This window comes from Zalophus californianus, chromosome 1 (genome assembly GCF_009762305.2).
Source record: "Zalophus californianus isolate mZalCal1 chromosome 1, mZalCal1.pri.v2, whole genome shotgun sequence".
NCBI lineage: Eukaryota > Metazoa > Chordata > Mammalia > Carnivora > Otariidae > Zalophus > Zalophus californianus.
In genome coordinates, this window is record NC_045595.1 from 75,901,628 (window position 1) to 75,916,302 (window position 14,675).

Consider the following 14,675-nt stretch of genomic DNA (forward strand, 5'->3'; position numbering starts at 1 on the left):
AATAAGGAAACCTTGACCAGGAGGCCTTAAGAATCTTGAGCCTTTTTTCAGCCTGCCCACTCAGTTGGCTTCAAGGTGGAACTAGATTGTTCTCCCTCACACTCAAGTACTCATCGCCATGCATTTCTCAGAATTGGAATGATGGCTAATATTTATTTTTCAAAGGACTTCCTTGTGTGTGTGTGTTGAGGAGAGTACAGCTTTAATTAAACAGGTTAGGGTCACTTGAAACACGTCTGCCTGAAGATAAATGTCAATGTGGATAATCTGAGAGCACTTGCTATTAATAGAGTTCCAAGTTGGTCCCTCTCATGACAGCAGCCTCCCACCCCTGTCTTCCCTAATTACCACTCGTAGAGTAGTTTCAGAAGTTTCATGAAATGCCTTCTTATTGGGAATTGGATTTAAAAATCTGTATCGGGAGACATTTTGTGATTATTCTTACCTTCGTTTAAAGTATGGGTTTTAATAAGACCATTAGCCTCTTCATTTTAAGGAAGAGCCCTATAGTCTAGAGCAATTCTAGTCAACTTTTACTGTCTGTGAATTACCTGGGAATCTTGTGGAAATTTAGAATGTGATTCAGCAGGTTTGGGGCGAGGAGGAGATTCTGCATTTCTAACCAGCTTCTCCATGAGGCTGATGCTGCTGTCCATGGACCACACTAGGCAGGGGCCTACAGGAAGGTCATGGGAGTTGGTGATGCTGGATTCCATTCCTCTCCAGGCTGGTCACTTAGGCAAAGTGGCTTACCTTTCTGGGTCTTAGTTGTCCTAATCTGCAATGTGAGGGAACAATACCTTAACAGCTCTTTCCAGCTCTAACATTTTATGATGACGTGAGGGGAAGTAGAAAGAATGAGGAGTCAGCCTGCTGGTCTGAACATATTTTCATTCTTTTAATTTCAACCCAACTTTTATATTTATTAACAGTTTATCTTAAATGTGGTATGAATAACAAACATTAAATAGCTGCATATTTATGTTAGAATGTGAACCTTTAAGAAATAATTATCAATCTCATGATTTAATAAAGAACTTCCATGTAAAATATACTTCTCCCTCCACCCTCATCTTCTGTGTATGTTCTGTTGTTTTTGTTTTATTAGGAAATACTCCATAGCTTGGGTGGAATTGAAAACCTAGCTCAGGTAAGATTCCTCTGTGGTGGCTGGTCTTGCCTTTCCATTTGGTGCCATGGCTCTGGGCAAGGATTACATAGGTGTGTGACCACAGGTGGCTTTCTTACCTTAGGTTGCCTGCCAAGGGGAGGGGCAGGCAGGGTGGTTAAGTGTGTGCGAGGCAGGATACTCACAGAGCAGGAAGGGACCCATGACATTTTGTTCCAGCTAATTTTACCCAGCCTGCCGAAACAAGAAAGTTCTATAAAAGGTCACATGTCTTTAGTTAGTCATGAAAAGAAATAGGTGTTGACTGGCAGGCCCAGAGCCTCAGCATTGCACATACCAAACGATGGAAGAAAATATTGGTTATAAAGATGTTCATAATTGTTTCACACAAAAAGAATTATGCCCACTAAAATATTTCCAAATACATGACAATGTGAGGAATGATCTTAACCTCATTTATTTTTCTGCTTTTGTAACTACTGAGGGAAGGTAAGCAGGTTGAGCCAGTCGAATGTTTGGGTTTATTGGTATGATAAGGCAAAATTTCTAGGCATGGCATTGGGTTGGAACAGCCTACTCATCTACCACATAGAGAAAGAATGATTTTCATAATGAACTTTTGGCCCTGCAAACTCATTCTGTATTATTAATGGAAGAGTAAGTTTAATGGCAGGTTAATGCTAAATCTATTATATTTTATTATATTTTCATTCTTGGGAAATTGCTGCAACATGTCTAGTTTTTGTTTTTAAGATTTTTTTTTTTAATTGGCTGGAGGTTTACCTCATTTAATGAAATGACTGTCTTTCATAAAATTATATTATAAAGGATCCTTTTACCCACCTTAACTTCTCTGGTCATATTAGAATTTTATGTGTGTTTCTCTGAGCCTATTTCTTATTATAACCAGTTATCTGCAGTGAGTGATTATCAGACTACCCACACCCATTTTATTCTGATTATACCTATTGGTGTGTATGCTGGTTAGATATAATTTTTTTGTATTTGGAACCAAATTACACCACAAACTTACTTAGTTACAAGTCATTTTTTGAGAGTTTATACAGTCTTTCCATGGTCCCGCCCTCAACATCAGGGCATGCAAGAGAAGGTAAAGAATCTAGAAACTCAAGCTACCTTTTGTACTTGAGTGAACCTGGCCCAGAGGGCTTGAGTATTATTTGGTGTATCCGTTGTGCCATCTACAGCTCATTTTCAGAAGTACACATCTTGTCCCTTATCTGCTTGTGTGCTTTTACTAATCTTTCCTTCTGACTCTTGTTGGTTTGGTCCCTCCTGCAGTACATGGAGATTGTGGCCAATGAGTACCTAGGCTATGGAGAGGAGCCGCACAGTGTGGACAAGCTGGTCAACATGACGTGTAAGTGTCATCGTGAGGACATGGCAACTTTTCCCACTTGCCAAATGAGCAGGATGGCGTTTTCAACAGGAAAAAGGATCCTTTGAATATTTATGAGTATACCCATCCACAGTTCTAGTACTGGGAGTCCATGCCAATTGTTATATTCAGTGGCAAAATATACCCAGAAGGAAAACTTTAGATCGCAACTCTTACCTTGCAAAGCCCAATTTCACGTTGAAGATTTTCACTGAGCACAAGTTTATTTTAATGCAAGAGGGACTTCCATAATGGCAGATTTTGGTAAAAATGTTTTTTGCTTCCTTTGATTTCTCTTAAAATGTCAGAGGCTATTCACTTTTCATCTATAAAGTTTTGTTAATAATAATACCTACCTCATAAAATTTAAAACTTTGTGAACATAAAAAAGAAAAAAAAGATCCTGATGTAATGATGAGAATGTGAAAACATGGGTCTGTGTGTGTGGAATTCAATCTTCTCTCTCTGGAGGCTCTTTCCAGCCCCACCTTGCTTCCTCTCCAGGTTTGAGGAGCTGTAGGTCCCCTGTTGCTGTGGGATGCAGGCCCATTTTCTTTGAATGGTCTGGTTTCCCATATTTGTTTCCAGGACAGCACACTGATTCTCAGTTACAGGGAGAGGAGAGTACGTGGTTAGCCCTAGGCACCAGGAAGTTTCTTTGAGAACAACTGTTCCCCTCGGCGGAGGAACCTTGCTAGGTCCATCACCTTCAGTGGCCTTCCTCTCCTTTTTATATTTGAAATCTTTATAGGGAGGATCTTTGAAGAGTAGGTTTCACTTTGAACTTGTAATGATGTTGAGGAACTCATTCAACTTTAAGCGGAAGGAGATGTTTGCCCTTTTTGCTGTCTCCATATTTTATTATTATAATAGAAATATATAATAATTATTATTTGAGCTTAAGAGGTAACTCTCAGAGTAAAAAAAAAAAAAAGTAACCCTGTTCTTCCTCCCTCCATTGTTCCTTTTGTGTTATCTGTTTTCCCATGTGCGCTTTCTGTTTGCCCATCAGTACTTTTAGACCTGAGGTTCCATGAATACTGCTGCCTTTAAGTGCTGAATCCCTCTTTGAGTTATCTCCTTTCTTTATAGATATTTTTCAAAAACTTGCTGCTGTCAAAGACCAAAGAGAATGGGTCACCACAAGCGGAGCACACAAGGTGAGTAGTCCCAGAAGGAGTGAACACTTCACCTCCATATGGCAGTGGTTCGCATGCTGGGGTTCAGAGCCCCGTGATCAAGTTTCTTATAATTATAGTTTACAAACCTGCTAACCTAGCCTAGAATTGTAAATCTCTGCGAACCCTTTAATATTCTTTATCAGCCTAAGGAGTAAATATAGAAATAGCAAACAGGTTTTCTGAAACTCTTTTTTTTTTTTCCTTTTTCCTATGCCACTTATTAACAACAAAGTTTGTTGCTTTATTTAAATGTTGCTTGAGAAACCCTGGCTATATAAACTGCCCCTAAGTGTGTATTTACAAATGAACAAATAAAGTGTGTGTATACATATAAATGCATTCCCTATGGCACATGGAGTTATATACATGCTTGAACCATAAGAAATTGTCATGTCTATTGGGCAATTTCATATGGTTAAACCTTATAATCAGACGGTAAAGTATTATAAGCATATGGATCAAGTATACATTTCAAGATGAATGGGTGCTGGTTTAGTCGAAACAGACTAAATTTATATCTATAGCAAGACTATTTAGATGGTAGCTGCCTACGGCCAGTTTTCAATAATCTGTTGATTTCTCATATCCCAGGAGGCCACTTTCGAGTATATATTAGAGCAGGGTTGCCTAAAATGTGTTCACGCGTGCTGCTCATTGTATAGGAGATGATTCTAGGTCATATACAAATCAACGCTTTTCATTTCAATAACTACATATATTTCACTGATATTACCACTTAGAATTTGAGGAACACTTTTGAGTAGCATTAAGGAGTTAAGTGGATGTGGCAAAAATTGTGGGAATGTTATGTCAGTGACTGAAGTTTGGGGAACATTGTTGTGTTAGGAGATCAGAGAAAAAAGTGAGAGAATAACAAGAAGAGGGGATCAGAGAAATAAAGATAATGATGGCTTCATACAAAAATGAATGAAATCATAAAGGGGAATATTGACGTAACAGAAACCAAAAATCGGCCAAGCGGTTGTTACACGGCTCGCAGCTCTGGCCTGAAATATGTCTGGGTGTGCACTTTTGGGGGACTCTGAGTTCTAAAAGTCTAGAGAGAAGAGGAATGAATTTGCATTAATGGGAATTCAGAAAGGGCAACTGATAAGGTACAGACTTACAGTTAAGTCATGTTATTTAGCATGATGTCTGGAAGCCTTGATTCATGCTCTTTCTACATCATTAGAAATCTGAGCGGCAAATGAAGTGCTTGGTAATGTTGACATATCTTGCTTAGTTTGGGGGAGAAAAGACAGTTTTCAATACTTTGGTTAAAAGTAGTTCAACAACTGGGAAAGGGCCTACCACAATGCCTAGTTCAGAATGAGTTCAAAACATGAACTCAAAAACAATGACTGGTTACTCCCAGTATTAGTCTCCCTACTTTCCTTGGGGAGAGGCCAGAAGAGGCAGAGGGGACATCCTGGGCACATGAAAATAGAGGGAAGAGGGAGAACCTTGGCCATGTATCTTGGTCCCCTTTGCTTCCTGCCCTGGGTAAGGAATGGCCACAAGGATCTAGTGTTGAGTTTCAAAGCAGGAAGGGGTCCTGCCCCCTGAAAGAGCTGGGTGTGGTGAATGTTTAATAAAAAAAAACTCCTCTTGGGGTTAAGCCTCAATGATTTTTGAAAGAAACATTATACCACTCAAGAAGCTTGTAGTACTTACACAATGAAACTTTCTTTTACTTCATTTTTCAGACATTAGTAAATTTACTTGGTGCCCGTGATACTAATGTTTTGTTGGGTGCCCTTCTGGCTCTGGCTAGTTTAGCTGAAAGGTAAGTGTATTTTAATATCTTTCCAGTTCCACTGCCATAGTAGTTCAGGTGGGAGAGACGAATAATAGATCAGTTTCTCTAGTTACTTACCTACTTAGTTATAATTTGAAAAATAAGCATGAAGTAGCATTAATATATTGAAGAGGATTCTGAATGAAAAAGCATCATTTTAAAACTTAAGTTGGAAAGGAAAATCAGTTTCTTCTCTTTTTCCTGACCAGAAATACCTACCTAGTCTTTCATCCAACCCTCAGATACTTGCACTTTCAAAATAACCACAATATTTCTTTGACAACTATATCTCCCTGACCTTTAAAAAAAAATTCTCTCCTGTATATTCATTCTAACATATAAAACATTTTCAAACACTTTTACCCTTAAAACAATTCTGGGTAACATGTTCCCTTATAGACATCATGATTATTTTAAATAAAAGTGTTTTAAATATATTTTTATGCCAAGAAGCGAATCAATGCTTTTTTTGTTTTTATTTTTTTAACTTTCTATGGAATAATTGACACATATAACTGCATATGTTTAAAGTGTACAACATGATGATTTGATATACATTATGTGTATGGAATGATTATCAAGTTCAAGATATAATTAATATATTCATCATATCACATACTTTTTTGTGTGTGTGCGCAATAAGAACACTTAGATGTGCTCTCATCGACTTTCAAGTATAAAATACCATACTAACTGTGGTCTCCATGCTGCACATTAGATCCTCAGTACTCATTCTTCTTATAACTGAAAGTTTGTACCCTTTAATCTGTATTTCCCTCCTGTCTTGCTCCTACCAATCACTAACCATGCTAATCTCTATTTCTATGTGATCAGTCCTTTTGTTTTTTGTTTTAGATTCCACATATATCTGATATCATACAGTAGTTACCTTAGCACCGTTCCTTTCAGGTTCACCCATGTCACAAATGGCAGAGATTCCTTCTTTTTTATGGATGAATAATATTTTATGGATGAATCAATTATATTATGTAGGTCATTTTTATGTCTTGGCTATTGTGAATAATGCCGATTATTACCTTTTTAATGAAAAGCCTATTATTCTTTTTGGAGAAAGGGAATCATGTTATCATCATACTGTTATTAAACAAATTTCAACTGATGACATATAACATTTGTTGAATGTTGGAATTTGATGTAGCCCGACCCCATGGAGCTATATTCCTTTTTGTTTCTCCTCCTGAGATAATACGAGAATGAGGGTATTAAATGAATGGATATGGTAAAGTATGTTTTTAGTAGTTACTAATAGTTTTCAATTTGTAGTCCAGAATGTAGGGAGAAGATAAGTGAACTCAACATTGTAGAAAATCTGCTGATGATTTTGCATGAATATGACTTGCTTTCCAAAAGGTAGGATTGCTCACAGGGGAAAAAGACAATGTCATATTTGATGAAAATGATAATTGTTATTTTTATTATGTCATGCTATTTACATTATTAACTGAATGTCATGAGTCACCTTGACATTTATTTTCTATTTTCTATTTAAGTTTTTATAGAGAAACTAGAACAAAGAGGTGTATTGATTTATCTTTGGTCTTGCATCACTTCTAGATCTGGGCATAGAATCACATTATAGAAATCTTATGATCACATCTTTAATAGTTTTGTTTATTGAATTTTTTTTACATCCTGTCTTTTTAAGGAAAGAAACTCTGAGGTGGCTCTATTTTTAGTAATTTCGGATTGTATATTGAATAAATTATTAGATTGTTAAAATCTATTTTGCTTAAGGAACGTAAAATAAATTAGTATAGTATAAAATAGTATAGCATGACCACCTGTTATTATCACTCCAAACAGAATCTAAAATGTATTCATTTTCAATTGAACTACATATTGCTTTAAAGAATTACTATATCCAGTTAGTTATTAGGTTGTTTTTAAATAGAGTTGCAACTACATCATTTGATATTTAGTTAAGTAAGTCATGATTTTCGGAAGAGGTAAAACAGATAACAGAAATATCAAGTAATGAAAACCCAGACACTTAACCATAGTAAATCTCCATGAGTCTTTCTTCCAAGTCAGTTTTATCCTCTTTTACAAACTATACTTATAGACCTGTGTACCTGAACTCATTTCTAGGAAAACAACCTCTGCACACGTGTTAGAACACCAGAGATGAATGAGATAGTGTGTAGTATAGGAGAGGGGACGGGCATGCAGGTCAGTGGTTTCACCGTAGCATTGTAAGTGGTGTGGTTAATGGATGCAGAGGACACTCTGGAAACATAGAGCAGAAGCTCCCAGTCACAGCCAGGGGCCACACCAAGTTTCCTGAAGGAAAAGGGAGTTATCTAGGCAGAGGGAGAGAACAAGTGGAAACAGAATGTGCTGTTTGGAGGCATGAAATGGTCTGTGTTAGAGGAACTGCGTGATTGGGCACAGCTGGAACAGAGTGCAGGAGGGACAGTGCCAGAGAACTAGATTAGACAGTTAATGATAAGTTAAAAACATAGCAAATTTTGGTCTGGCTTTCTCTATATGCTAGACCCTGCTTTAAGCACTTTTGTGTGTTAATTCATTTGATCTGCACAGTAACCCACAATTTCCATATTTTAAGGGAGGGCAACAAGATGATTTTAGCCAGGTCACAATGGGCTCTTTGTGCCAACTAAGAGTGTGTTTTTTATCCATGCACATTATGTGGACTTAAAGAAAGACTTTAAGCATGATCAGATTTATTTTGTGGGGAGATTACTCTGATAGCAGTATGTGGGTTGTGTGGTATGGGGAATATAGCCACACAATGAGATCCATTTAGAGACAAGGAAGGGGATGTTTGGTGTGGAAAGTTTGAGGAGATGCAGAACACTATTTGCCAAAGAACAGATGTTCTGAATGTCAGAACACAAAAGTTTGGGAGGGATTGATGCTGTGGAAAATTGGCTCAGGGGAAAGGAACTGTGGAGCAGCGTGGGCATGAGAAGATTGGAGAGGCAGGTGACGGAGAAGCTTATGTCTTGAGCACAAAGATCACAAGAATGGGAGGAGCAGTGGGGTTAGGCAGCTGCATGACTTGCAAGAGAATTAACCTCAGCTGTTGCCTAGGAAAAAGGCAGCGGTGGATTGGGAAAGGAGAAGGAAGTGTCTTGGATGATTCCGTCTTCTGGCTTGGAAAATTGAAAAGACTGTGATATCACGAGTCAACACTGGGGATATAAGAGGGGAGAGCCAGTATGGGGAGGAGAACAATGACTTTGAGTTGAGACCCAGTGGGAGGAGTACCTGTGGAACTGCTGTGTGGCTAGAACTTCTGGAGGCTGAGAGTGACGGCTGAACTCACGGGACTGGGATAGAGGGGGCATTTGGAGTCACGGGGATGGATCCCAGTGTCCAGGGAGAGGGTTTAGAGTATGAGACTGGAGGGTTGTGGATGGTTCTGTGCAATGTCCCTCATCATCATGTTTCAGAGCCCTGCTGAGCCCTATGTGTCCTATGCTATCATTATCTTTATTTTACACACCAGATAGTCACTGGGCACGTTGCATTTAATCTCCTTGCATTGTAGTGGTTTTGGCGTTTTATTTTAATGTCCTGTTTTTGTAACCACATAGTGAGTTTCTGAAGACTACGATAGAGCTTTTATTTCTTTTGTTTTGAGCACAATGCAGGTCCCATTGTATGCACCTGATATCTATTTGCTAGCTAGTAGGTTTTTAGCCAGACCAGTGGGCTTAGAGGGAGGCTGTGACTTAGAATGGTGGTCAGCAAACTATGACCCACAGTCTAAATTTGGCTCCCTGCCTGTTTTTGTAAATAAAGATTTATTGGAACACAGCAGTGGCTGCTTTTACATATGTTGGCTGGGTTGGGTAGTTCTGACCAAAGCTGTATGGCTAGAAAAGCCTGCAACACTGTGCTGGGATCCAACCCTTTACAGAAAACATATGTTGACCTGTGACTTAGAAAATGTTAGAGCGCCACAGTGATGATAGCTCTAGTCCAAATGCAGAGTCAGTAACTCACTACGCTGTGATTCTCATCCTCACCACCCTCCCATCCCCTTCCAGATTAACTGCGGAGTTACTGCGCCTACTTTGTGCCGAACCCCAAGTGAAAGAGCAGGTGAAGCTCTACGAAGGGATACCCGTCCTCCTCAGTCTGCTCCACTCTGACCACCTGAAGCTGCTCTGGAGTGTTGTCTGGATTCTGGTTCAGGTTTGTGAGGACCCTGAGACCAGTGTGGAAATTCGCATTTGGGGAGGCATCAAGCAGCTTCTTCATATTTTACGAGGGTGAGTCAGAGGGGGCTGTGGCTGACTTTGCCTTAGTCACTGAAGGTTGGGGACTCTGCCATACAATGGCAGACTTGGTACGTGATCAGCTTGCTTCCTCCTGCTCTTTGGTCCTTCGTGTTATGGAGAATCATTTATACTTGTCACAAACATACTTGAAATCATTATCAGGGGCATTCATCTTTTAAGTTTCTTGGGAGCCCTGAAATATTTATCTTTGCATCACCAGCCTCCATGATAGTGCTGGGAATAGAGAAGGCCATCAGTCTGCAAACGTAGTTTGATTTGAGACCCAGCAACCACAAGAAAACATTTATATTACCACCTTTTTCTTGGCAACACTCTATGCATATTGTAATCCCAACAAGTATAATAATTTTACTTGTAATTTTACTTTAAATTTACTATTTTGCTAAAATGTCTGCATTTGCATATATGGCACTCACCTACAAAGAGAAAGCAAAACCTGCAATTAAAGAACAGATATATAATCCTTAGTTAAAATGGGAGAAAATATTATTGATCAAACGATTGTCATGTTACTGACCCTGGTCCAGTTGCTCTTCTTTCCTCTCTCAATCTTCATTGCAGTGCTCCTAAGGTGGGTTAACACCTATCATCTCTCTTTTAAAAGTAGATATGAGGAATTCTTTATCTCAGGAAACAAACTGAGGGTTGCTGGAGTGGCGGGGGGTGGGAGGGATGGGGTGCATGGGTGATAGACATTGGGTAGGGTATGTGCTATGGTGAGCGCTGTGAATTGTGCAAGACTGTTGAATCACAGACCTGTACCTCTGAAACAAATAATACATTATATGTTAAAAAAAAAAAAAAGAAGAAGAAGAAGATAGCAGGAGGGGAAGAATGAAGGGGGGGAAATCGGAGGGGGAGACGAACCATGAGAGACTATGGACTCTGAGAAACAAACTGAGGGTTCTAGAGAGGAGGGGGCTGGGGAGATGGGTTAGCCTGGTGATGGGTATTAAGGAGGGCACGTATTGCATGGAGCACTGGGTGTTATGCACAAACAATGAATCATGGAACACTACATCCAAAACTAATGATGTAATGTATGGTGATTAACATAACATAATAATAATAAAAAGTAGAATTCTAGTGACATTCAAAGCCTTGAGTATGGAGAAGGAATGGTTATTAAAATAGTTTCAAATTGAAACTTTCTTGAAGTATGTTGCAATAAGTATGTATTAGATATATTGAAGCTATGGATAATGACATCTTTTGGTACCATCAGTGGGAAAGTTCTAGTACCTAAAATTATTATCAAGGATAATTCAGCCCTATAGGTACTGAATCAGAGTTGAAAAGGAATATGTCTGGGGTGCCTGGGTGGCTCAGATGGTTAAGCGTCTGCCTTTGGCTCAGGTCATGATCCCAGGGTACTGGGATCAAGCCTGCTTCTCCCTTTCCCTCTACTGTTCCCCCTGCTTGTGCTCTCTTGCTCTCTCTGTCAAATAAATAAATAAAATCTTAAAAAAAAAGAAAAGGAATATGTCTGCCTGAAAGGAATCACCCTTGTAATGTGCAGTACCTAAATAAAGCTCTAATAAAAACAGAGTGACTTATCATTCTTAATCTGACCAGATATTATCAAATCAGTGTTATTCAGACTTTGTGCTTGTTATATCTCTAGGTATATTATGGAACTGTATGTTATTGACTTCATTTTCTGTGAGGGAATGTTTCAAAGTATAAGAACAGACTACAGTGGTATGGACAATAGCTTTATTAATTATTTCTGTCATTACCAAAACAAAGGAAAAATATAAGCTATTGATAATCTACTTGCTTTTTTTTAAGATTTTTATTTTTATTTATTTACTTGAGAGAGAGAAAGAGAGAGAGAGCAAGGGGAGGGACAGAGGGAGAAGCAGAGTTCCTGTTGAGCAGGGAACTTGACTCCAGGCTCTATTCCAGGACCCTGAGATCATGACCTGAGCTGAAGGTAGACGCTTATGTGACTGAGCCACCCAGGTGCCCCTACTTGCTTTTATGAGTATCACATAAAAATCTCAACTACTTTAAAGTATAAATTATAAATCTTTCATTAGTACTGTGGCATAATAAGCTAGCTCCTTGAACATTTAGCAAAAGTTTTTTGTTTTTGTTTTTATTTTTTTTTTTGCTTGCTTTTTTAGGATGCTGATGGTGATGCTGATGGCAGTGGTCAGTACACCTATTCCAACAGCTATGGGTTGCCCTTTTGGAGAGCAGTTATTTTCTTGATGATAACATTAAATTCTGTGATACTTAAGCAGTACTTCAGAGATAAAACCTGCTGTTTTACCACGTAGGATTAAGTTTAATACAAGGCACCAGTTTTCCTCTTTGGCTCAAGATGTAACCATCCTTGAGAGAAACGAATTCTTTCACATCTAAAGAGTCAGTTGGCCAGTCCATTTCTATGGTGCAGTGTTAGAAAACTCTTTCCTGGGAAAATGATATATGTCAACACTTACTCTGTGTTAAATATGTCTCAGCACTCTGGGAGAATTTATTACCCCAGCTGGGTAAACAATATCTCTTCAGAGCTTGTGCCTGCCTCTGGGCTGCCTGGAGCTGGTACAAGGGGTGGACGTTGCCAGGCTGTCTGCTGGCATGAGTAGGACCAGGGATTATTGTCAAGGTGGTTTCCAGGAAATCTGTTCGTGCCCATTCACCTATAATCATAAGCTCCAGAACAGATCCTGAAGGCCTATAGACTTGAGTAGGGGGAGTGATCTCTAAAATTTGAGTTTAACATAATTTGGTTGTAGCCAGCAGCAGAGTGGCGTAGCGGAAGCGTGCTGGGCCCATAACATAACTTGGTTGACAGATAAGATCACCAGTTGTGACTACCCCTAGACCTAGCTCCATTACCTTCCCAAAGCTAACTGAAGGAAGGGCACTAGTGGGCCCAGATGACATGGGAAGGAAGCCAAGGAGACTCCATCTGTGTAATATTTAGGCACAAAGAAATCAAGGTAGAGCCATTGCCATAAAAATTAAAGAAATGAAAAAAATATAGTAGCTGCATTAAACAAGAAGGAACAAAACAGATAAAAGACATGAAGAAGCTATTGTGGAAGATGTTACCGTGAGTAAGCAGAAAACAAGTGCTTTATTTTATCAAAGATATTAAACAGAACATGACATTTATGACCTGAGATTAAGGATGAGATGCTAGGACTACAAAAAGGGGAGGATAGAGATTACAGAGCTAGGAAGAAAGGCGAGGACTGAATAATCCACAGAACTGAGACATTCGTCAGAGCACCAGACAGAACCTGGAATTAGTACAAGGAAGGGCACACTTGAAGAAATTGCACATAACGTGGAGGAAAAAGACAAAGGAATGAGAACCATTAGAAAGTGAAGGATATGGCTTGCAGAAGATGAGTTTTCAATCTGTGGATAACTGATATCCTAGTGAGAGACTAAAGCAAAAGGAATAAAAAAATTCAAAGATAGGGGTACATAGGGGGCTCAGTCAGTTAAGCATCTGCCTCCAGCTCAGGTCATGATCTCAGGGTCCTGGGATCGAGTCCCACATCGGGCTCCCTGCTCAGCAGGAGGCCTGTTCTCCCTCTCCCTCTGCTCCTCCCTGCCCCTGACTTATGTGCCCTCTCTCTCAAATAAATCAATAAAATCTTTTTAAAAAATTCAAAAATATAAAAGAAGAGATCTTTACCAAAATAAGGAAAGACTAGAATTGCTTGGAAAAAGAAAATTCAGCATGAGGAAGACTGACATGTAGTCAGGTGAATTGATAGCCGCAGAACAGAGTTCAAAAACAGGTGGGGGAGAAGGAGGGGGTGCTCCTGGCTGGCTCAGTCAGTAGAGCATGTAACTCTTGATCTTGGGGTTCTAGCCCCCCACGTTGGGTGTAGAGATTACTTAAAATAAAATCTTAAAACAAAACAAAACAAAAAAAACAAAGGTGGGCATGTGGAGCTGTGGGGAAATGACAGAGTTTTCAATAACTAGTACTGGAGTTAGTTCAGTAACCAGAGAAAGAAGATGGAGGGAGGGAGGGAGGGAAGGAAAAAAGGAAGGGAGGAAGGAAGGGAGGAAGGAAGGGAGGGAGGAAGGGAGGGAGGAAGGAAGAAAAAAAGGAAGGAAAGAAGGGCCCCCACCTCACACCATACACAGAAATCCACTGTAGGTGGATTGGAAGGTGAAACAATAAAGATAACATAGGAGAAAACTTCATGGCCTGCGGGAGGCAAACATTTCTTAAACAGGACCCAGAAAGCACTGACCATGAGGGAAAAGTGATAAATTGTGCATTCACTTTTCTTTTTCAGAGACAGAAATTTTGTTTCCGATCGTTCTTCCATTGGCAGCCTGTCTAGTGCAAATGCAGCGGGCAGAATCCAGCAGCTTCATTTGTCAGAAGATTTAAGCCCTCAGGAAATACAAGAAAATACTTTTTCTCTTCAAGCAGGTATTTGTATCATATTATTATGTTTTGCTATTTGATACTGTTTAGCATAGGTTTTATTATGTTCTGTGATGATGATAATAATTTGTTATTCTCTGTTATGTATGATAATATGAAGTAAGCACAATTTGTAAGTTTAAAAACTGTGAAGTTAAATCCATGTAGGTGTCTGAAACCTCCTGGGACTCCTGTCGGGCCTGCAGGTTAGTGGTACCACAGACTTTTCTCTCCCTTTCACATTCTGAACACATTGAGAAATCAGCATAGAAGTCAGACATAAAGAGAGCAGAATAGTAGCTTCATTACTGGAAAAGCTGGATTAGAGAATTCAGCTTGCTTTGTGGCCAGAATCGTGGTTCCTATGTTTTCTAGATCTCGGGGCACCCTCCTTCAGGGAGATTCTACAATGCACACATCCACTCCCCTGGGAACAAGGGAGCACCTTCCTTACTCCATGTGAAC

At 39.4% G+C, this 14,675-nt stretch overlaps 1 protein-coding gene across 8 annotated transcripts in view; it reads left to right on the top strand.

Annotated features, from left to right (window-relative positions):
* Positions 1-14,675, top strand: part of NEK10 (NIMA related kinase 10) — a 242,807-nt gene that overhangs the window by 42,569 nt on the left and 185,563 nt on the right. For all 8 annotated transcript variants that reach the window (XR_004819457.1, XR_004819456.1, XM_035723283.1 and 5 more), the window contains exons 7-13: positions 1,109-1,150; positions 2,432-2,510; positions 3,621-3,688; positions 5,416-5,495; positions 6,792-6,878; positions 9,545-9,769; positions 14,077-14,216. Coding sequence is in view for 6 of the 8 variants with exons in the window: in XM_035723283.1 (XP_035579176.1) it covers positions 1,109-1,150; positions 2,432-2,510; positions 3,621-3,688; positions 5,416-5,495; positions 6,792-6,878; positions 9,545-9,769; positions 14,077-14,216 (721 nt within the window). In the remaining 2 variants the exon portion in view is untranslated. The remainder of the gene's footprint in view (positions 1-1,108; positions 1,151-2,431; positions 2,511-3,620; positions 3,689-5,415; positions 5,496-6,791; positions 6,879-9,544; positions 9,770-14,076; positions 14,217-14,675) is intronic.